The sequence below is a fragment of the Microtus oregoni genome, unplaced genomic scaffold (assembly GCF_018167655.1).
Source record: "Microtus oregoni isolate MIOR12 unplaced genomic scaffold, Mior012 000071F_ref0000514, whole genome shotgun sequence".
In the NCBI taxonomy this organism is placed as follows: Eukaryota; Metazoa; Chordata; class Mammalia; order Rodentia; family Cricetidae; genus Microtus; species Microtus oregoni.
The window spans coordinates 6,290,684-6,314,801 of record NW_024543978.1 but is presented as its reverse complement, the minus strand read 5'-3'; the positions used below and the strand labels follow the sequence as shown (position 1 = coordinate 6,314,801).

General features: G+C 51.3%; 1 protein-coding gene and 1 non-coding gene across 2 annotated transcripts; both read left to right on the top strand.

The window, feature by feature from the left end:
• The first annotated feature begins 275 nt into the window (after window positions 1-275).
• On the top strand, window positions 276-1,840 carry LOC121440777 (protein FAM209B-like). The gene is made up of 2 exons (XM_041641664.1): window positions 276-524; window positions 1,583-1,840. The coding sequence occupies exons 1-2, from the start codon at window positions 276-278 to the stop codon at window positions 1,838-1,840; spliced, it is 507 nt and encodes a 168-aa protein (XP_041497598.1).
• A 12,725-nt stretch (window positions 1,841-14,565) lies between these two features.
• Window positions 14,566-14,819, top strand: LOC121440913. Its single transcript, XR_005973397.1, has one exon.
• Window positions 14,820-24,118: the final 9,299 nt, after the last annotated feature.

Below are 24,118 nucleotides of genomic sequence, written 5' to 3'. Positions count from 1 at the left end.
TGTGCCAAGCTCAGGAAGAAAAAAAAAACATTCTGGCAAGGAGACAGCTTCCTTGTCTTCTAGAAGTTTCTCCTCCCTGGAAGTCCCGCCAGGCAGGTTACTTGCCATGAACCTCAGTCTTCTCAAGCTGAAGAGAAGCCGGGTTGGCTTCATCACAATGGCCGGGTTGGTCAGCTCTGTGACATCACCAGGGCCCAACACTAGGTGCCCAGTCTCTCTGGCACCACAGCAGACAGGCCCACCATGAGCTGTTTTCCGCCCAGCCTCTGCTCACCATGCGGACGCTGAGATGGTTCCTGTTTCTGCCTCTGTGCATCTCTTGCACCTGCGCCTTCATATTTTCTCCGCTGAGGGAGAAAGCCAAAGAAAGCCCAGGGAAGGTGCCTTGTGGAGGACATTTCCGGGTTAGACAGAATCTTCCAGAGCACTCCCAAAGCTGGCTTGGGAGCAAATGGCTCTGGCTTTTCTTCGTCATTATGATATATGTGGTGCTGAAATTTCGAGGAGACAGCGAGAAGGATAAGGTAAATGGGTCTCAGGAACGCAGGTTCTGTCCCTTGGGGACAGCTAGGTGAATCTGCTCCCTCGATGACGATAGTAGTCACCACATCCACAGAGGATGGGACAGTCTGAGACGGCCTACTACACAGCTCACAGGGTTTCTGTGAAGTTTTATTTGTTCTCTCATGGTGTGTGTTGCATCAGCCCTGCTTACAGAGCCGGACGACTCCCAGACACACGCCCTGCGTGTTTCATGCACATTGCTTTTGATGCATCACAAATTTCTGACCCAAAGGAAATTTTATTTCAAGTGAAGGAAATTTGAGGCCCGTACTAGGATAGAGTAGTGACCCATGTTTCCCACAGTATCTCAGCAGCTCTTCAGGGATCAGAGGGACCGGTTCAGCCCTAAATGAGGCCAACATCTCAAGACACTGGCCAGGGGCTGGGAGATGGCTCAGTCTGAAAAGAGCTTGCCCTGCAACCTTGAGGACCTGAGTTCAATCCACAGCACCCACATAAAAGTCAGGCATGGGGGCACACATCTGTAAACCAAGAGCTGGGGAGGGAGGCAGGGACAGAAGGACCCTGTTAGACAGCAAGCCTAGCAGAATTCTGGAGTTCCAGATTCAGTGAGAGACCTTGTCTTAGGAAATAAAGAAGTGGTAGAGGAAGACGGCACCTTCCACACGCATGAACCCGTGTACATGTATGCCCATACACACGTCTACTATATACAACACATGACATTCTGGCTAGAGCAGAGGCTGCCTATCAGGGGCAGCTGGAAATCATTTTCAGCTCTGCAGGCCACATTGTCTCAGTGGCAGCCATATTGTCTCTGCCACTTGAGCCTGACAACAACCATAGCTGGTGTGCAAATAACTGAGCTTGGTTGTGTGCCAATAAAACTTTATTTACACAAACAAGTGGCAGGCCAATTTGGTCAGAGTTTGCAAACATCCAGACTAGGTTTGCCGTTGTGTTTCCTCTTAGGTGAGCCTAACTTCTGGAGCGGTGTAGGAGCCATTGGGGCCACTGGGATCATTCACCCTCACTTCTCCCACTTCTCTCTCGACAGGAACAGAATCCTACTGGCCTTCGAAGCTGTCAATTTCGCTCTCCACCGAAGAAAAATCAAAGTATTTCCCCCAGCAAAGATTTTACTTTCAATACTTTAACCCAGCTTGAGATAGAACTGGTGAAATTTGTGTCCAAGGTGCGGAATCTTAAAGTCTCCATGGCAGCCAGCAGTAGCTCCAGGCAGGCAGAGATATCCATGGACCCACGCAATAACGTCACGATATATGAGATATGGGGAGAGGAGGACTCTGAGTGAATGGGACTTTTATCAAAGTGTGAGAGATAAGCCAAGTGTTGGCACTGTATCCAAATAATAAAGACTATTCTGAACAAAGAGCCCCCACGTGAGATCCTTCTCCCCCCCCACCACCATTTTGGTTTGGGGTTTGTTTTTTGGTTTGATGATTCACTGATTTTTCGAGATAGGGTTTACTCTGTAAAACAGTCCTGGCTGTCTCGGAACCCACTCTGTAGACCAGGCTGACGTCGAATTTACAGAGATCTGCCTGCCTCTGCCTCCCAAGGGCTGGGATTAAAGGCGTGTGCCACCTCTGCCCGGCTTCCCCTTTTGTTAGGATGGCAGGTCCCAGTAGCCCTGGGAGCCATTACTGTTTCCCCTTTCTCCAGTCCTCCACAGTCCCTGCACAAGGGCCTCCTAATGCAGGTCTCTGGGCCTGGGGTCGGCCAGGCTCTGGCGCAGGTGCAGACATCCTGTTCCCGTGCACACTTGGTTTCTCTGTACTATCTGCAAACACCTGGTTCCACATGATTCATTCCAATACGGACTCTAACTTTAATTATGGGTTTTTAATGATGGTGATTCAGTCAGGAGAGAGTTCTCGAATCATCTGCTATTCTGACAGAATAATCTTTTTATTCAATTCCATCCCACAGACCTGAGGTGTTGCAAGCTTCTTTTCTTCTTCTAGTAAACTGGTGATGGCTCACGTGATAGCTGGATTTGTAGAGAAACAGCTGGGTGTAACAGCCTATGTCTTTAGTTCTAATGCTGGGTTAGGGGCGAGCACTTGAACAAGGGTCTCAAGTTCAAGCTCAGCGGGGTAGGTTTAGGGATGCGAGGAGCTGCCATCTGTGACTTTGGGTTTAAGACACAAACTAAACAAGGCTTGTCTTTTTTAAATGTACTTCTATTTGTACCTGCTTGTCAGTATGTATACCATAGGCATGCAGGAGCCCTCAGAGGGCAGAAGAGGGCACCAGATCCCTGGGAATGGCAGGTGGATGTGAGCCTCCTTGTGAATGCCCAGCTGAGCCAGCTTTTGCTTACTGTAGCCTCCGGGATGCCACCCAGCAGTGAGGAATCCAGGCAAAGGAATGGTAATCTTGAGAGGGCTAATGGTTTGAATGTCCCATTCCGGGCAGACTTTAGATGTCCTCCCGCCAATTGCCACAGCCACCACACCTGCCAAGGTACACAACTCCTCTGCCAAATCTGGCCTGCCGTCTGGTTTTGTGTGTGGCTTTGGAAGCTATTCATTGCCTTTATAGTTTTAAGTGGTTGGAAAAAAAATCAGAGCTATAAATAATCCCTTGTGACATGAAAATGACATGCCAGTGTCCAAGCCTTCCCCAGAGCCCCAGAGCCCAGCCACACCGGCTAACTGAAATGCCACTGGTGGCTGCTTCGGTGCCACCAGGGCAGGCAGAACGACGGCAGCAGAATGGAGCCCTTGTCGGAGAGAGCTTGCTCCAACCTGTGCCCCGTGGGTGATGGCGACACATGCCATCTACAGCCTTCCCCGAGAGGGGTTCAGGAAAGACGCCCTGGTGGCCCTTGGGAAGGCAACAAATGTGGAGAGACATGTCAAGTGGCGGGCGGCGGACAGCCCCGAGGGTCCGAGGGGTCCCCAATTCACAGAAAGAAAACAGGGCTCTCACCACTCAACCAGGGATGGATCCACCAGTCAGGACCTGGAAGAAGGAGCAGAGCCTTGAGTGACGTGCTGATGCTGGTACCTGCCGAAGACTTGGGGACCTTTCGTAGGGAACCTCTGACTTGTGGGTAGCCCCTGCCCCCTGAGAGAACTGTCGTTGGAAACCATAACATAACAATAGAAAACAAGTCTGATCTCTGGGTACATGCAACAGGCTGCTTCTGATACATTGCATGGCACATTTAACCCCGCCTTTCTCCCGGTCCTCAAGCCATAGAAATGGGGCCATAGAAATAAGTAGTTGAGGACCAAGTATGAGAAACTATTCCTTGAAGCCAAGGTCACAAACCGCTCAGACAAGTCCTCGACCCACTGCAGTTTGCTCGTTGTTCTGAAATATTACAGATCTTGGAGCTGGGCTGCCTCTTGAGTGTTTGCCTGGCATGTGTGAATGGGGCTTGATCCCCAGGGCTCTGATACGGACAGGTGCCACAGAGGGCTACACACAGGCAGGTTCTGTGTGGACTCACATTCTCATTCCTTGGCAGAGATGCTCAAGGGCACCGGCTGAGTCACATGACTAGCCTTTGGTCTGGTATATTCGTTTTGCTGTTTTTGAGACAAGGGCTCACTCTGTAGGCCATGCTGGCCTTGAACTCACCGTGATCTCCCTACCTGCCCCCCAAGTGATGGGACTAAAGATGTGCATAACCACACCTGGCCAGTATAATTTTTTTAAAACCTTTGAGCTCATGGTGAACGTTTTAGAAGCAGTTTCTGTAGCACGAATAATAAAACCCAGAGTCAGATACTGGGGTTCAACCTGAAAGCCAGATAAGCAAAGCAAGCCAGCCACTAACTAGAGAAGTCTTCCCTCTGCCAAGGCTGGGCGACCGCAGCCTAAGCCTCTCTCTCCTCCCATTTTCTATTCCCTCTAGTGCTAGGATTAAAGGTGTGTGACTCCCTAGTACTGGGATTAAAGGTATGAGCCAAAATCACCTTGATTTATTTCTGCACTGATTTTTTTTTCTTCTTAATTTTTTTTTAATTATTTATTAAAGATTTCTGCCTCCTCCCTGCCACAGCCTCCCATTTCCCTCCCCCTCCCCCGGTCAAGTCCCCCTCCCTCGTCAGCCCAAAGAGCAATCAGGGTTCCCTGCCCTGTGGGAAGTCCAAGGACCACCCACCTCCATCCAGGTCTAGTAAGGTGAGCTTCCAAACTGCCTAGGCTCCCACAAAGCCAGTACGTTTCTGCACTGATTTTGTGTAGCCCAGGGTGACCTTGAGCTCACAAAGATCCACCTGCCTCTGTCTCCCAAATCCTGGGGTTAAAGGTGTGTGCCACCACTGCCTGGCCTCTAGTGGCTTAGTTATGCTCTCTGATTTTCAGGCAAGCTTTATGTATTAAAACATAAATAAAATACCAGTATAAATTTCACATTATGCTGTAGTGTATTCTCAGGGAAGCAGACAACAAAACAGCGAACAAAGCCGGGTGGTGGAGGTGCACACATTTAATCCCAGCATTTGGAAGGCAGAAGCAAGTGAATCTCTGTGAGTTCAAGGCCAGCCTAGTCTACAAAGTGAGTTCCAGGACAGCCAGGGCTGTTACACAGAGAAACAAACTGTGTCTCAAAAAACCAGCCGGGCGGTGGTGGCGCACGCCTTTAATCCCAGCACTCGGGAGGCAGAGGCAGGCGGATCTCTGTGAGTTCGAGACCAGCCTGGTCTACAAGAGCTAGTTCCAGGACAGGCTCCAAAACCACAGAAAAACCCTGTCTCGAAAAACCAAAAAAAAAAAAAAAAAAAAAAACCAAAATAACAACAACAACAGAAACCAATAAATAACTATAATATTCAAATTACAATATGCAAATTGTTTTAGTGTGGGAGGTTTCCCATCCGGATTTAACTCTCAGTTTTCTCTCACTGGCTGCAGATATCATCGCGGCCCATGTCCCCTCCTGAGAGGCCCCGAGGGACTCTGGTCTCCTAGCTCTGAGACCAGTCTCCTCCTGACTATGCTCAGCCAAGCTCGTTTCTGCTGTAGGACTTTTGTATCATCTCCCCATCCCCAGGCTTTTCTACAGCTGACCTGGCTGCCATTCTGGGCTCCACTCAGCTGCCAGTCCCAATGAACACTCCTGGAGTGCCGGGAAGAAGCCCCTCTGCCTCTCTGCACACCAGCCTGCTCTGCAGACGCTTCCTCAGGACCCCTTCTTGTTTGCCCGTTCCCTCTACAGGCAAGCGTGGCGATGCTCTGACACATAACAGGGATTGTGTCTCAGGTCCTCATCTTCCCCTTAGCACCCAGTTCCAGAAAAAGTGACAGGGATCGTCTGTGGGTGGGTTGGGATGGTTGGAACTCCCAAAGTGACCAGGGATCATCTGTGGGTGGGTTGGGATGGTTGGGACTCCCAAAGTGACAGGGATCGTCTGTGGGTGGGTTGGGATGGTTGGGACTCCCAAAGTGACCAGCGATCGTCTGTGGGTGGGTTGGGATGGTTGGGACTCCCAAAGTGACCAGGGATTGTCTGTGGGTGGGTTGGGATGGTTGGGACTCCCAAAGTGACAGGGATCGTCTGTGGGTGGGTTGGGATGGTTGGGACTCCCAAAGTGACCAGGGATCGTCTGTGAGTGGGTTGGGATGGCTCAGCAGGAGCGTTGAGACTGAGGGTGAAACTCCATGACTTTCTCTCAAGAAAAGGGGAGCTCTGGGTGGGGGGAGATGGCCAACGGTCATGCTAGAGAGAAGCCACCATAAAACCTATGGGTGTGTTCGCTGTGCAGCGGCTCCCTCTGGCTGTGTCTCCCTTCCATCTTGGACCCCACTTCTATCTGGCTCTGCTGACTGTCTATGTACTTAGTCGAGTGAGGTCATGAGGGCTGTTACCAAGGCTCCAGGAGTCAAAGATTTGGCAAAGGTGCCTCTCTTTCCTCGGTCCAATCTCTCCTCTCTCCCCCCCCATGGCTTCCCAGGCACAGCCCTGAGGAGGGTAGCTAGTCCCTGCGGTTTATTTTCCATTTTCCATTCTTTGTCTTTTTCTTTTGCTCTGACCGGTGTGTCTTTCACATGCTTTGGTCCTCCATTGGATGCCCGTGTCTTTCCCTTCTCAGTTTTCTAAGAACACATCTCATTTTTCCAGCCAGCTTTGGGACAGCGTGTGTGTGTGCAGGTTGCATCTGAATGTCCCACCATGCCCGTCTATGGGGAATCCCAGGGAGTTTCTAATCATTTGTAATCACAAGCACCTTGTACACAGCTGGAGCAGTTGAGGATGCAATGCTCAGGCAGCCTCTTGCAGGTGCGTTGCTGAGGGGAGAGGGAACACATTTCCACATCACCTCTAGAGAGGAGGTTCTCAGCCTCCCTACTCTGTGACCCTTTAATACAGTTCCCTCTAGAGAGGAGGTTCTCAGCCTCCCTACACTGCGACCCTTTAATACAGTTCCTCGTGTTGTGGTGACTCTCAACCATAAAATTATTTCTGTTGCTACTTCAGAACTGTAATTTTGCTACATTTATGAATACAATGTAAATATTTTGGAGAGAGAGGTTTGCCAATGGGAGGGGGTGCGACCCACAAATTGAGAACCAGAACCGCTGCTCTAAAGGGGGTGTACTCACCTGCGTTCTCACCAGGAGCATGGGAACAGTTGTCTGATCAAGTAGGCAGTGTGTGTCTAAGGCACACAGCAAAGTCCATTATTTCAGAGCCAGAGCATGTGACTTGCAGTTACTTCTATAGCCACTAGGTGGCAGACAAAGCCCACTGAAACTTAGCCGTTTTCAACGCCTGTGCTGGGGCTTTTACAGGGAGGGAGGCCTTACAACTACAATCACGTAATATGTAAACTGAAGCTCACTGTCAGTATTTAAAGTGCATAGAAATCTTGACTTAATTTTGTTATGTTCTGAGATGACGGGACTGAAACTCACTTTGTAGCCCAGATTGCCCCTGGACCTGTGACCCTCCTGCTTCAGCCTCTTGAATGATAGGCTTATAGGTGTGGGTCACCACACCTGGCTTTCACATTTGTTGGAGGTGAAGGATTTCAAGCTAATTGGCTGTGTAGCTGAGGAAAGCCTTGAACTCTTGACCATCCCGCCTCCAGCTACCAAGTGCTGGAGTGATGGGCATCTCGCCAGCCAGGCTTTGATAGCTTCATTCACAGCCCACGGTCATTGGCTCATTCCCTCAGCAACTGTGGGGGACACAAGGGTGAGGAAAAACAGCTGCAGGAAACTTGCCTCCTGCTCCTGGGGAAGAGAGTCCGTGAGCAAATACAGAAGAACTGAAGCGTCACGAGGTCCTGGGTGCCACTCCCTGGGGCCAATCTGAGTGGATAGCGCTTGCCTGGCAGTGCTCAGACCCTGAGATCAGTTTAGAAACACACATGTGCGCGCATGCGCGCACACACACATGTATGCATGCATGTAACCGAATTCTCAACTGACTGTGGTTCTGTGGTAGAATGCTTGAGGCCAGGAAGTTAGAAGGGACCTTTAGAGAGGGGTAAGGGCACTTAAAAGAGGGAGACGGACACACAACTACAGAAGGACACAACTAGAGGAGGACACACAACTAGAGGAGGACACACAACTAGAGGAGGACACACAACTAGAGGAGGACACACAACTAGAGGAGGACACAACTAGAGGAGGACACACAACTAGAGGAGGACACACAACTAGAGGAGGACACACAACTAGAGGAGGACACACAACTACAGAAGGACACAACTAGAGGAGGACACACAACTAGAGGAGGACACACAACTAGAGAAGGACACACAACTAGAGGAGGACACACAACTAGAGGAGGACACAACTAGAGGAGGACACACAACTAGAGGAGGACACACAACTAGAGGAGGACACACAACTAGAGGAGGACACAACTAGAGGAGGACACACAACTAGAGGAGGACACACAACTACAGAAGGACACAACTAGAGGAGGACACACAACTAGAGGAGGACACACAACTAGAGAAGGACACACAACTAGAGGAGGACACACAACTAGAGGAGGACACAACTAGAGGAGGACACACAACTAGAGGAGGACACACAACTAGAGGAGGACACAGAACTGGAGGAGGACACAACTAGAGGAGGAAGGGTAGTTAGCAGCAGAACCTTCAATACCAGGCACTGAGGAGGTGCAGGCAGGCAGACTCATGAGAACAAAAATGGTTGTTTGAGACAGGGTTTCTCTGTGTAGCCCTGGCTGGCCTGGAACTCACTGTGTAGACCAAGCCGGCCTCAAATGTCGAGATCTGCCTGCCTCTGCGTTCCAAGTGATGTGGCTGAAGGTGTGCCCCGCCAAGTCAGGTTTGCTGTTAGTTTATTATTGAGACAGTCTTTCTTTGTAACCCTGGCTGGCCTGGAACTCACAGAGATTGCCCTACCTCTGCCTCCCAAGGGCTGGGGTTAAAGGTCTGCACCACCATGCTGGCCTATTTTTATTATTTGTGTGTGTGTGTGTGTGTGTGTCTCTCTGGGTTTCTGTGTGTGTCTTTGTGTGTGTATGTCTGCGTATGGGTGCCTACACTCCTGAAGAGACCAGAAGCAATGGTTGGATCCCCTGAACCTAGAGTTATGTGTGGTTGGTAGTGAGAGCTGCCTGACGTAGGAACAGCGCTTCAGGTCCTGTTTTTATTTTATAAAACAGACAGACCTGATGGTGGATCCTCTCCCCTCCTAGAAGGGCGACCCCTGTCTGCCCTGTCCGTGATAACCATGTGTCTTGCTCTGGAAGACACTGCATTCATAGGTTTGCACCCTCCCACCTGCCCCCGTAACCCCTACCCCCAGCTGGTCCCTGTTTTCTCGACTTCCCTGTCTGACCCACGCAAGGCGTGTTACATGAGATACCATCTGTCTTAAGAAAGACCTTATGTGAATTCTGAGGAAAAAGAGAAGCTCTGGCTTAGCAGCCCCTCCTCCACCGGCTCTCCCAGGCACTGGCTGCTTCCTGTCTGTTGGACTGTCCTCCTGAAATGTCACACCTGGACTTTCACAGGACGTGGCCCTTTATGTCTATAGCATGTTAGTGTGGAGGAAGGCCCCATCCCTTCCAGGGATGGGTAATATTCTACTGTACAGATAAACTACCTTTTAGTTATCCGTGTTCACTGGTGGTCACGTGGGTCTTTTGGCCAGCTTCCAAATCATGACCATGTAAAGCCAGCCTCCTGAACCCCAGCATCACAGACATCTTACCCTGCTGAGCTGTTGCACTCTTTCTTGACCCAATCACCCTGCTTCCTCCGCAGAGGTCATACAATGACTCTGAGCTTCTTCTCGGGTCTAAGCTGCCCTCCCCTCCTCTCGGTACAGTAGACACCAAAGCCCTGCCTCACCCTCCCAGCCACCGTCCGGCATAGGCTGCCCAGAACCCAACCAACCCACCAACTCAGGCCTCTGAGAATCCTCCAGCGTGACTGTCTCCGTCAGAGAGGCAGATCCACAGCTCAACTGTCCTCTGAGTCTGCAGGGGGAGTGAGGCACCGGGACCAGGGCTGGCGGTGGCTGCATGGGAGGGTAGCTGAAGGAGAAGCCAGTGACCCTCTGTCAGGAGCCCTGCTCATTCCACTGAGCCCCAGTGAGCAACAGTGCAAAGCCTAAGTGTGAGGAAGTTGAACCCAGATGCTCAGCTCCTTTATTTTCATCTTACTTTATTTTTACATTTTGGAGAGCATTTGCCAAGTAGAGTCAACCCCCATTTTTGGTGAGAATGGTTGCCCCTCCCCCCACATCTCAAACCCAGGATCCTCACATATCCTAAGTCATTTGTATAAAATGATTCATTGTTTTACATAGAATCCAGCGATAGACTCCATGCACTTTTATTGAAACAGGGTCTCCTGTAGCCCAGGCTAGCCTTGAACTCACTATGTAGCTGAGGATAGCTTGAACTTTTGATCCTCCTGCCTCCACCTCCCAAATCCTGGGATTACAGGGTTGTGCTGCCGCATCTGGCTGAGTACCAAGGGTGGGGGTCAGGGCTAAGAGCATGCTAGACGAGCACCCATCCTCTCACCTGAGCCACATTCCTGGCCCCGGAAGGTTCTAGGATATTCTCTGCCTTCTCTTAGGGTCTGGCCATCTTTGGTGCCCTCTGGAAGATGGACACCAAGAGTCTCTGCTTTGTTGGCCATGTGGGCTTCTCCTCAACAGCACTCTCTCCTCGTGGGGTTGGTCTGTCTGTGTCTGTCCTTGTAAGAATGGCAGGCAAGTTGGATTGTGAGTCTGCCCGCCCTCAGGGTGACATAGGGGCAGACTCACAATCCAACATGCCTAGAGCACAGACCCATGCATGCCGGGACCGTGCTCTACCCCTGAAGTACAACCCCGTCCTCTTGTTTGAATCTAGAATGACCCTCCTAGGCTCCCGTTTCGAGTTCGGAATGCTCCATTTCCAGGTATTTTGAAGGATGTGGAGATTTTAGGAGGTGAGGCCTGACTGAAGAAAGCAGGCTCTAGGGGCAAGCCTTTGAAGGTTAGGGCCACTCTGGTTTCTATGTCTCCCCCTGCTTCCTGCCTCGTGGACCATGAGGAGCTCTCAGCACTAGCTGTCTTTCTGAAACCCGGCACCCAATTGCACTTTTCCCCCTAAGACGTTTCTGTCTGTCATATGGCTTTTCAGAACGACATGCAAAGTTAGTATTGGAGGCACAAAGGAGCAGGAAAGATGGTTTAGCGGTTAAGAACCCTGACTGACCTTGCAGAAGATCCTGGGTTCAATTCCCAGCACCCACGTTGGCATCTGTGACCCCAGTTCAGGGGGGACTGATGAGGAGTGGGACAGACACCAAGCACTGTCTTAAGGGAACAGAGAGCAAGAGCTTGGCAGGGCAGCAGGACTGGTCCCCTCTGAGCAGCAGCACAGCTTGGCCACCTCCCTAGGCCCTCAGGGGATACACACTCACAGATGCCTGCAGGTGGGGACCACCATCTGATGTTGCCAAATACTTAGCCAAAGCCCCAGATGGAGCAAGCCACAGGCTCAAGACTCAAGATCTCCCAGGCCCAAATCTAGGTACCTCCCACAAAGGGACCATTTCCCTGGTGCCGGCTCATTTTCACAGGGGAACCATCTTTGGAATTGGCTGTCCCTGTGAACCACCTTCAGGGACAGTCATTCCTTCATTGTGGTGACACTGGCAGAGCCTAGTCCTCCTGTGGCTTGTCATCCACCTGGAACCAGTAAGAGTTCCTCACACTTAGCCTCCAACCTGTCGGAAATAGTAAATATTTTAGGCTTTGCCGCCCGTCTGTTTCCATCAGTCTGCTGTGTCGCTTACGCGTTGTTTGTTACTGTTCTTGAAACCATCTGGGCTGCAAAGCCCAAGTTTGCTGCCTGGCTCTTCCCGGCGGCCGTCTGCCAACGCTGCCAGCCACCAAACACGTTTGTTCTTCCCAGTATTGAGGACTGAACCCAAGGCCTTGAGCGTGCCAGGCAAGCGCCCCACCAGTGAGCCTCAGGCACCACTCAGGAACATCTTTCAAATCTGTAAATAACCCCGCCCCCAACACGCACACTTTAAGGGCTGCATGTTGCTTCCCTTCCATGGCAGCTTCGCGGGTAACTCCAAGCCCTGTGTGACCGGCTGCCAAGCCCAGCCGTTGATGTCTAGCTGGCATGGAAACAGGCATTGCAATCTGTCCATCGGTTCTTCAATGGACGTGCACCCCCTTGGCCCCCACATTAAAGTGAAGGGTGGTCTCCTGTTCCCAGTCACTGGGTCCCCTGCTTACAAGGCTTGTAGCCCTGAGCAGCTGTGCACCAAGAACTCCGTGAAACCAACCCTCCCCCGTAATTATAGTTTCCAGAGGTTTACTGGGGGTAAAGAATTCCTGTCCCTGCCTGAGGGCATTATAGATCCAGCTGGGCTGGGGGAGGGGAGGGGGGCGCAGGTGGCAAGATCCAGGAAGCAGCTCCAACCCGGAGTGGGAGAGCAGTTTTTCTGGTTCTGGGCTCTGTCAGATGCTTCAGATTGACTTTCTTAGGTAGCAGCCCTGTAGGGATTTGCAGGTGGCAGGGGGCTCTCTTGGGGCCCAGGCAGAAGCCTGTCTTTGGAAAGTATGACCTCTCTTTCTCTACTAGAGAGGAATTAGAAGCTTTGCAGCCGTCATCTTGGACTTCTGCCAAGTTATCTTAACACTACTGTCACCAGTGCCTTCCCCTGACCCGGAAGGACCTACGATGAGAGTTTCCAGAGTGAGGCACCCCAAGGCAAACATCGCCTCCAGCTTGCTTTCAAATGCATGGGCCGCGACTGGAGAATGAAGATACGATTATTATTTTCAATTCCAAATTTGAGACGGTGCGGTGTGTGATATTGTTGGGGACCACCAACCAAGTCTGCTGGGAGTACACCTACTGTGGACTACAGGCAGGATTGTCGGGGGTACTACAGCTATCCCCAGACAGAAGCCCCAGAGAGCTGCTTAGCTGGGACAGGAGGCAACGGAGACTGAGTGTCAGGACGAGGGAAGCAGGAACCAGTCGTAAATTGAACAAGGGGGGAAGCTGGACAAGCTAGGTACAGGAACACAGCTGGATGGAGTCTCCACTACCCAGAGAACTGAAGCAAGAGGATCATGGAATCCCAGGGACTGGTCCTTACCTCAGCCGTGCATGGTGTCACATACTTCTAATCCCAGTACTTGGGAGGTTGAGACAGGAGGACTGGTCCAAGTTCTAAGCTAGTCTGGGCTATGTAGTGAGACCCTGTCTAAACACAAAATCAGGCTGGGGGTGTAGTTCAGGCAAGCGTGCTTAGCCTCTCCCCTGGTCAGCTGCAAACTTCTCAGAGCATAACCGTCGGCTCTGAATGCCTTCCAGTGGGATCAGCAAGAGCTGCCCCCTCTCCTGACTGTGAGCAAGGCTGGTTTTCACATTCACTGCACACGTGGTTACCAGGACAGATCAGAGTGGCCTGGGCTAGGGTGTAAACTCAATTGGAAGGATGCCTGCCTAGCATGCAGAAGGCCCTGGGTTTGATCGCCACCACTGTACAAACCAGAGGTGGTGGGGGCACGCCTATAATGCTAGCACTGGGGAAGTAGAGGCAGAAGTTCAGGAGTTCGAGGCCTGTAGCAGCTTGAGGCTAGCCTGGACTACTTGAGACCCTACTTTGATGAACAAGCAAGCAAATAAATAAATAAATAATAAATGAATGAATAGATAGATAGATAGATAGATAGATAGATTGGTTTAGGTCTATCTGTTCTGTATGTAATAGGACAGCCATGGCATCCTCTCCAGAAGGTTAAATAAAAGAAATCAAAACAATGTCTGCCTCTCTGTGGAGAGTCAGGACACATGTACTTAGGATTTTGGATGAGATTCAAAGAGTAAATAGAAATGGTGCAGGTGGGGGGCTTTGTTCTTTCATTCTTTGTTTTGTTTTGAGACAGGGCCTTATTATGCATCCATGGTTGCCCTGAAACCCACTACGTAGACTAGGCTGGTCCCGAACTCACGGAAACCCGCCTGTCTTTGCTTCCCAAGTCCTGGCAGCTTACTCTTGGATTTCAGGACAGTATGTAGGCTCTGCAGAGACGCTCCTGTTGATGCTCCCTGTCCTTAACTCTGTGCTCCGAGCAACTGCAGAGCCCTTCACCTTCTCGGCCTCCATCACCAGCACTGCCGCTCCAACAGTCCTTCCACCTTGGTCCCTCCCAACTCACTTCCTCTTCTCCTCCAATCAGGCTGATGTCTCTGGTCCTTGTCACCTCCCCTCAAGCCTCCCTGAACTTGTCTCTGTTCTGCCTGTTTTCATTTTTACAGTGCATACTGAGTTTTCTGATCCGTGGAACCTCTAGCTCTGTCCGACAGAGTCATGTCAAGCAGAGTTCCTCCTCGAGCACCTTGAACATGAGGAGCCCACGGAGCATCGCAGCTTAGCCAGCCACAGAGAGGGGCCAAGCCATCGAATGGCAGCCTCCAGCTACCACCCAGTCATTCATCAGATTTACTCAGAAGTGCAAACCTGTGATTGTGTGGACACTGTCACACTGCTGTAGATGAGAAGGTCAGGTCACACCCTTTGAAGTCAGAGACTGTCTATGTCTAGAGGGAGGGAGCTTGGCTGGAGTGATGGATGGTGTGAGCGACTGCAGTACAGTGTGCAAGAGGTGTGGACGTGTGTGTGTGTGTGTGTGCATGTGGAGTGTGCAAGCTGCGTGTGCGTTTGCACCCATGTCTCTCCCTGTGCCTCTATCTTGATTCTACTGGATCAGGTAGGTTGTGCACCTCCAGTCCCCGCCCCACAGGGCCGTCCTAAAATGAAAAGCCAAACTTCTGTGACTTCCCCTTCTTCTGACACTGTGCAGTGAGGCCCCCAGGACAGCATCAACAGGAAAAAAATATGTATTTATTTTTATTCCATCCTATTTTGTATTGTTTTGGTGTCTTATTTATCTATGGCCATGGTTTCATGTAGCCCAGGCTGCATGACCTTGAATTTCTGTTCTTTCTGCCTCCATCTCCTGAGTTCCAGAATTACAGGTGTATACCTACACTCGGTTTAACATCTGTGTTTTATTTTTATTTTTATGTGCTTGTTTTGCCTGCATACATGACTGTATACCATATGCATGCAGTGCCTGAGGAGGCCAGATTCCCTGGAACTAGAGTTAATCATTGTAGCTGCCAAATGGATGCTGGGATTAGAACCTGGGTCTTCTGGAAGAGCAGTCACTGCTCTTAACTGTCGAATGATTCCAAGGTGCTATTATAAAAGTACCGTGGGACTCTGCCTTCTTCCCCTTGGGATTGGTCCTGGTCTTAGAGCCCGGGTCATATAGGGAGGGGGTCAAATGGCCGGTGCAGAGGCAATTGCTCTTTGTTTTCACACAGAGAAGGTGGTGTGGCCACTGGGCTGTCCTGTAGGTATACAAGCCTTTGTGGAATTCATATTCTTTTTACAGAGTTCCAGGGGCAGTTAGGGAAAACCGGCTTGGTAACGTGGGCCTAACTCACTCACTGTGAGCTGGTCTGGTAAGTCGCTCAGGCCCCCTTTGCCTTTCTCTGATCTTTGGAACAACAGCCATCACCACGTTCTCACCTGCTTGTGAGTTCATCTTCTGGGAAGCTTTGGGGATGGTCTGTTTTCAGTCACGCTTGTGTGAATTCACACACAGAGCTCCGTCCCCATTTCGGTGCTATTGGTCACTCTCGCGTGTGGACGGAAATCAGAGAACAACCGCAGGGGTCTATCATGAGGTTCTCTGCAGCTCCTGATCCTCCTGCCTCAAATGCTGGGGAGGTTACTTCACCCTTCTAACACAGGAGCCTGTGGAAACAGCTTCCCCGTTGCAGAACACAAGAGGGACGAATCTGGGTGTTAAACTGGGAGAGGGAGGATGCTGCTGGCTGGTGAGTACAGGTCAGGAGTCCCACTAATAACTCACATGCACAGGACGCTGTCTGTTGAGAGATCGTTCACTGCCTGGCCCAGGCGTTTACGGCGCTGACTGGAGAAACACCATCCTGATGGGAAGCACCTTCACTCGTTATTTCTTTTGATGGTGCTGAGCGTCAAACCCCCAAGCACGAGGCTGATCTCTGTGTTGTGAGATATTCGATTACACTGTGTAAAGATGGGTCATTGTGATTGACTTAATAAAAAGCCCAATGACCAGTAGCTAGGCAGGATTTTCAGGGCAGAGAGGACACTGGGAAGAGGAAGGATGGAGTCATGAGGAGACACCAGGGACACAGAGCAAGCAGAATGGGCTTTACAAAGTAAAGATAACTGAGCCACATAAAATATCATAGATGAAACGATATGAGTTAATTTAAGTTAGAACTAGTTAGAAACAAGTCTAAGCAGTCAGCCGAGTTTTCACAATTAATAAGTCCCGGTGTTGTGATTTGGGAACTGGCAGGTGGGACAGAGAAAGATCCACCTACACCTCTGCCTGGTTCTGGCTGGGGCCTTTCTGCTGTGCTGAGACGTGGTGGCAGAAACACAGAGAGGCAGAGTGAACACACCAACCAGTGCTGGTCTCTCTTTCTCATCTTATAAAGTCACCAAAGGCTGGGCCGTGGTGGCACACGCCTTTAATCCTTGCAAACAGGAGGCAGGGGCAGGTGGATCTCTGTGATTCTGAGGCCAGCCTGGTCTACAGAACAAGTTCTAGGATAGTCAAAGCTACACAGAGAAGCTCTGTCTTGAAAAACAAAAAGTAAAATAAAATAAATCCACTAAAGCTACCCTGGGACCTCAACCTCACTTCATGGGACCCCAATTGCCTTCCAAAGTTGCGCCTGGAGATCTCATTGACATATAATTTGGGGATCAAGTCTGCAGCACATAGACTTTTGAGGTCGAGCCTTATTCTGGTGTGAGGTGTTTACAGAGATGAGGCAGGTAGGGAAATCGCTTGCCAATAATTATAAGAACACTTGGAATGTTTTCTGTGAACTTCAGGAGTGTGAGCTAATTCAACTGCAGCAACAATCCCAGGAGGTTTTCTGGTTCTGTTCATGGCTTGGTTGTTCTTTGAGACGGACCTCAAACTCAGAGAATGGCCTTAGGTGTCTGACCCTGCTGCCTCCACCTTCAGAGTGTGGAATTACAGGCATGTGCCGCCATGTCTGGTTCATATGGTGAGGGAGATTGAACCCACGGCCTTGCGCATGCTAGACAAGGACTCTTATATGTAATATAAACAAATCCTGCCGTAGGCCCATTTCTCAGACTGGGGAAACATCGATGCGCAGTGTTCAGTTGGAGTCCCTGCTCCCCCTTGCCCAAGCTGAAAAACCCTGTCTGCCCTATTTCCCCCAACCCTGGCAGCGCTCTGAGAAAACTCTGAACAAGGGAATGGCACCCAAGTGCCTGCCCAGAGACCTAGATTTTGACCATACTTGCGCACAGTCTCAGCTTCTGACTGCCTCATCATCATCCATGGCCTAAGGTTCATAAAATCCCCTGCCTTAGCCTGGGTTCTTGACCTCTCTGGCCCCTTCTCTGGGACCCATGGATTTGCGGGAGAGCTATGTTCAATAAACTTGCATTTATCTGTTTCTAATCTGGTCGGATCCAGCCTTTTGCGTAGGCAGAAACATCATGCAGGGCTTCTCATTGCAAGTGGCAGGAGGCACTCGTGGGGATGTCAGGTTCTCACTGCTGGATGACTTCGGGTGTGAGCACCCCGTGTGTCTCGGGGACCCTGTGGGTAACTTCTCCCAGTGGCAATGTCACCAGCAGCTGCCGCTGCTTGGTGCCCAGTAGAACTCGGCTAAAACTGGATGGATGAATATGGCAAGCCGGAAGCTGCTCCAGCAAACAACAGGACATCGAGAATTCTCGGGTCCTATTCCTCCTCCCTCCTTTAAATGCCCAAGTGAGTGGCTGCCATTTCTTAAGTAGCGAAGTAAACAAGACAGGCAGCAAGCTCAAGGGCGGCAGAGCTCAGGATTAAAGGAGCATTAGGTTCTTTTTTCCCCCATCCTTGGTGGAGACAAAACCTGAAGGGTTGCTAAAGAATTTCTTGGAAACCACAGTTTCTTCAGGCCTTCTTCAGCCACTGTTGGGTGAAGCTCCCAGGAAGTACCTTCACGAGGAAGTAGCCTAAGTTGCCAGCCTTTGAGCCAGTGGGCATGGTCTTGGCAGGGAGATGCGGCTCTATGCAACCCATCTCTTGGTAGCTGTTGCAGGTCCCAGAGGCGAGCCACGTCATGGTGTTTCTGACCCCCAGGTCAGGTGACCACTCCAGCCTTGCCCTTCGGGGTGGTCCTTCTCCTGGTTTATGGGAAAGCACACTCCATGTTATGTGAGCTGCTGGGTCTGTGCTAGAACCCATGACCCCCGTTTTTTGGCCCTCTCCAGGACCCTGGTTGTCTGTTGCTCTGACTCCTCAGCCTGTATCATGGTTCTAAAGACCAAACTGTCCAGCGCTCTATGCTCCTCATTCTGCACCCCATTTCTTTGCTTCCCTTTAGACGCAAACCCTTCTATACCCCGGCACTATTTCTTCCTCCCCAGGCTGGCTTCTGTCCATCCCCCCTTGAGCTGGGTAGGTTTAAAAGTCAATTTGACCCAGTCTAGAATCACCTGGGACTAGAATCGCAACGAGGAGTTGTCTAGATCAGTTAGCCTGTGGGTGTTTGGGGTCCCAGTGGCCTTAACTGATGTAGGAAAGTCCAGTCCACTGTGGGTGATGTCATTCCCTGGTTTGGGGTTCTGGACTGGATAGGAGAGGAGAAGTGAGAGCTGAGCAGGGGGCGTGCATTGAACCTCTCCTCCTTGACTGTGGATATGACCAGTGCTTCAAGCCCTGCTTCCTGTGATCTCACTGATGTGAACGTGCATGCATGTGTGTGCATGCATGTGTGTGTCTGTGTGTTTGAGTGTGTGTCTGTGTGTGTGTGTACAACTGTGGAGGTCAAAGAACAGTTTTTTTTTTTTGTTTTTTGTTCTTTTGAGACAGAGTTTCTCTGTGATTTTGGAGCCTCTCCACCTCACAGATCCTCGCATCTGTCTTCCTCCTCGCTTTGTACCCTGGGCCAGGCCACCCTCACACCCCACAGAGAGCCTGTGACTATCTCCCTGACACCCACCAGAACTGGTTTCTCACAGTAAAGCCACAGAAATCTTGCTAGAATGGTCAGGTGTGTCCCTTGTTCAAACCCATTTCACACTACTTAGGAAGGCTTACTCCTCCGGCTGGTTTATATAACCTCCCTTCTGCCCTCTGGGTCTCTCTGGACTCCAGGCTCACTCCCTACAACTCCGTCCTGCCCAGGACTGGCCCCAGACCCTTACCGCCTGGAACGTGGTGGCTCTGCTCTCCACTTCTGGCTAATTCCCTTCTAGTCTTCTGTCCCTGACCTGTCACTTCCTCCAGACTCGCCTGACACATCTCAAATCAAAACCAAGTCAGGGGAAGGACTGAGTCATCCAACCCTAATCCCCGGGAAGGGTCTGGAAAGCTGGGTTTGCATAACAATATCCGGCCTTCCCTGGGCCCTTCTTTGTTTCTGATGAGTAGAGACAAAGAGGACACACACATATAAATATAGTTACCTGATGATGCCTCAGAAAATTGGGGGGGGAGGAGTTCAGAGATTAATCAGTGAACACTTTGTTCACACATAAAACTATCTCAAATGAAGTTTAATGGACACTGGGTTTGTCTATCTTCTCAGTGCGTGGTCAGCTTTTTCAATGACAGAATTGTAAAAATCTGATTTGCCTTTTATGTATTATCTGCCATTTCCTGGGGTCTGAAGTTCATCCAGGCCTAGTCTTGTTTACTAGTGTGATCGTTTCTGGTATTTGAGACGGCTTGAGGACACAGGTAACATTGACTTGGTGTCTTTTTAAATTATTTATTATTTATTTTATATGTATGAGTGTTTTGTCTGGATGCATATCTGTGCACTATGTATGTGAAATGCCAGAAGAGACCAGGAAAGGGTCATCAGATTCTCTGAACTGGAGTTACAGATAGTTGAGAGTCGCCATGTGGGTGCTGGGAATTGAACCCCGGTCCTGTGGAAGAGTAGCCAATACTCTGACCACTGAGCCTTTCTTCGGGCCTCTGTAAGGCTGACTTTATATCACAATTAACTGCGCTCCAAGTGTTTAGCAGACTATGGGGAGGAGGTGGGAATGATGGGTGAAGGAATGAAATTGTTCCCAGCCAGACTCCTAAGGCTTGGGTTTTCAACTTCCAAGGCTTACTCCCCACGCCTCATCTCTTTCTCCTCTCTTCTCTTTCTTTCTTAAGGCCTTGCTCATCCTGAACATTAGTCTTGCACTGAGCTCTACTAGACCTGTCTTCCTCACCGGTCGCTCATTTCAGCGCCCTGTACAAGACGAGACAAGTCTCCCACCTGTGAAATCACAGAGCCATAGCTGAACAGGACGGGAGGGTCCCTGGAGTGCCCGTGGCCACCCTCTCTGATCAGCTAAGATTGCAGAGCCACAGGGATCATTGTGTGGGCTGGGGGTGGAGCGCACGCGCGCGCGCACACACACACACACACACACACACACAGACACGCGCGCGCACGCACACACACACAGCAGGAAAAAAGGAACTGGAGGAGGAGCTAGCAGAACACAGACTTCACAGTCCAGCCTGGGTTCAATGTATCAATTACTTCACCCTGCTTCTTTTTGTTTGGTTGTTGTTTTTATTTTTCAAAACAGGGTTTCTCTGTGCAGCTCTGGCTGTCCTGGAACTCCCTGTAGACCAGGCTGGCCTTGAGCTCACAGAGATCCCCCCTGCCTCTGCCTCTGGTGTGCTGGGATTCAGGACGTGTGCCACCACTGGCAGCCAGCCGCCTTGTTTGATTGTGTTAAGATCATTGCAAAGGTCTACAAAACCAGATCCAGGTTTGAAGATAGGAGGTATGGTGTGGTCCCAGGCAAGGGCTACCTGCTCCTGTGCTCACACTCAGGACAAAGGCAGGAGAATCGTCTAATGCTCAAGGCCAACCTAGTCTATGTAACGAATGTGCCAAAGGAAAGAGCCAGGCAAGGTGGCACACACCTTTAACCCTAAAATGGGGAGGCAGAGGCAGCAGATCTCTGTGAGCTGGAGGTCAGCTTATTTATGTAATGAGACCCTATGTCAGAAATAAAGAAAAAAGAAAAAGGAAGGAAGGAAAGAGAGAGAGAAGAAAGGAAGGAGGGAGGGAGAGAAGGAAGGAAGGAAGAAAGGAAGGATGGGAGGAAGGAAGGAAGGAAGGAAGGAAGGAAGAAGCTGAAAGAGAAAAAAGGGAAAGGAAGAGGGGAGGGGAGCGGCGATGTGGGCAGGAATGCTTGTGACTCCCACAATTTAATGGAAATGCCTTACAAGCAAACTCCTAGCGTTAGTTTGCCATCTTGTGGTAAAACTCTGGTATTGCAGCCTTCCTATCCTTAAGGCTCCAGGACCCTTGAAGGGTAAAGGCCTGTCATCAATTCCTAGTTCTCACAAACTCAAGCCACAGCTCCCAGCCGTATAGCTGAAGACACATTTCTCAGAGTAAAGGCCCAAGGAGGAAAGAATTGGAAGACATTACTGTGTCTCAATAACCTGTGTGTGATCTTTATATGTGTGTACATGTATATGTGTGCATATATGTACATATTTAGAGAAAGTATATTTGTGTGTGTGTCTGTATGTGTATATCTGTCTGTGTACAGGTAAGTGTGTGTGGTTTGTGGGGATTATTTTTCACGGAGAAGCCTAGAACATCTTTCTTCGATGTCCTCTCAGAACAACAGCAACAACAAAAAAAACAGATATCCAAGGATTTTCATCTAGGCCAAGAAGGGATTTGAGATATCTCTAGGTAAGACTGTTTTATTTACTTGGCTTCACTACATAGGCCTGACTGGCCCCAAGCATACAGTGATCCTCCTGCCTCTACTATACGCTGCCACCCTTGGCTTACTTTGCATTTGTGAGGTGGGGTGGTGGGGTGGTGAGGTGGTGGGGTGGTGGGGTGGTGGGGTGGTGGGGTGGTGGGGTGGTGGGGTGGTGGGGTTTTGGAGTAGTGGGGTGGTGGGGTGGTGGGGTGGTGGGGTGGTGGGGTGGTGGGGTTTTGGGGCGGTGGGGCGGTGGGGCGGTGGGGCGGGGTGGCGGGGTGGCGGGGTGGCGGGGCGGCGGGGCGGCGGGGCGGCGGGGGGGGCGGGGGGGGGCGGGGCGGCGGGGCGGCGGGGCGGCGGCGCGGCGGGGCGGCGGGGTTTTGGGGTGGTGGGGTGGTGGGGTGGTGGGGTGGTGGGGTGGTGGGGTGGTGGGGTTTTGGGGTGGTGGGGTGGTGGGGTGGTGGGGTTTTGGGGTGGTGGGGCGGCGGGGCGGCGGGGGTGGCAAGGTGGGGTGGTGGGGTGGTGGGGTGGTGGTGAGGTGGGGCGGCGGGGCGGCGGGGCGGGGAGGCGGGGCGGCGGGGCGGCGGGGCGGCGGGGCGGCGGGGGGGGCGGGGGGGGCGGGGCGGCGGGGCGGCGGCGCGGCGGGGCGGCGGGGCGGCGGGGCGGCGGGGCGGCGGGGCGGCGGGGCGGCGGGGCGGCGGGGCGGCGGCGCGGCGGGACGGCGGGGCGGCGGGGCGGCGGGGCGGCGGGGCGGTGGGGTGGTGGTGGAACTGTGACCTCACACTCCCAGCCTTGGCCTTCCTTCAAAGTGGAAGAAGCAAGAGTGAAGGAAGCAACAGGCAAGATTTTTTAATCGACTTTTATTTTATTTATTTAATTAACTGGCATTGATAGCAATGGATTTCTTTACAGAAAATGCTGCCGGTGTCATGATACCATCAGTGCTCAGGGCCGAGCTAACCATCCTGTGTCCTTCCAGTCCATGCATGTGCACGCAGAAACAGAGATGGTTCTGGGGTCTGAGTTTGGAACGCAGAGCCTGGGGCTCCAAGCTCCAGGTGGGGACTGGCCAGGCGAGGGAGTAAGGCCGCAGGGTGACCCAGAGCGGGGCTCAGGAACGAAACCAGTGAGGCCAGAAGTCATTCCTCCCCCCACAGCAGGCTCCTTCCTGCTGCTGCTGTGGTCCTCAGTGGAGCCTGTGCTCCGAGGCATGCTCTAGGTGTGTAGAATGTCAGGCATCTGGCGAAGATTTTACCCAATGCTCCCTGGCTTTGCAGAAGAGGAAACTGGAAGGCTGAGGGAAGAGGGCCCTCGCCTCGGGACACCGCGCTGCTATCTGGAGCCTTGCGCGGCAGCCGTAAACTGTATGTCTGAGGTCGCGGCCCTTCATCCACATCTGACAAAGTGCTCATTCTCATGAAGAAGCCTCAAAAATATGTACTTTATAGCTATGCTATCTCACCTTTCCAGAGGCCTTGCTAATAGCCCTATCTACAGATAGCGTGATGCGGGGGGTGTCCAACTTATCACCTAGGAGAGCTTCATGATCCAACACAAAATCGGAGAACATGGTGAGATTTTATTTTATTGTACTGTGATTCTGCCTAGCACTCAAGTGTGAACTTTATAGATGACAGATGTAGATGACAACACGGTGTCAGAACGCCATCTAAAATAAATATAGGTGTGTTCTCACAACCCTTGGGCCGTGACTGGACACCCCTGTAAGGTTAAGAAGAGAAGGGAGCTGACCATCGCCACTAGACCCAGACAAGAGGCTCATCACCACTGATGTGTGTGCTCCCCACACAGGCCCTGAGCTCTTCTGGAGGCTTGTGAGGAGAAAGTGTTGGGCTGGGCACAGGACTCGATTGTTGCTAGTGGAGTGCTTGCCTCCCAAGCAGGGAGCCCTGGATTCGGTCCTAGGACAGTTTAAAACGGGTGTGGTGACACATGGCTGTAACCCCAGCACTTGGGAAGTGGAGGCAGGCAGATCAGGAGTTCAATGCCATTCACAGGAACTTACAGAGTTTGAGGCCATCCTGGAATCTGTGGGGCCCTGTCTCGAGAAAGTGGGAGCGGAGACAGTAAGTGTTCTGGGGAGAGTAAGTGGGAGGCTAGCTTCAGAGTCTCTACAGTTTTGGGTATGGGCCAGGCAGAGAAGCAGGAGGACCTCTGTGAGTTTTTGATCAGCTTGGTCTACATAACAAGCTTCATGACAGCCAGGACTACATAGAGAGACCCTGTCTCAAAGATTAATAAACAAAATAAAGACTTTAGGTATTTTCTGTGGCTGGGGTCACACTAGT

Coding starts and splice junctions, on each gene's coding strand:
- LOC121440777 (XM_041641664.1), top strand. CDS start 276: ATGCGGACGCTGAGATGGTTCCTGTTTCTGCCTCTGTGCATCTCTTGC. Junction 525..1,582: donor GAGACAGCGAGAAGGATAAG/GTAAATGGGTCT, acceptor CTCTCTCGACAG/GAACAGAATCCTACTGGCCT.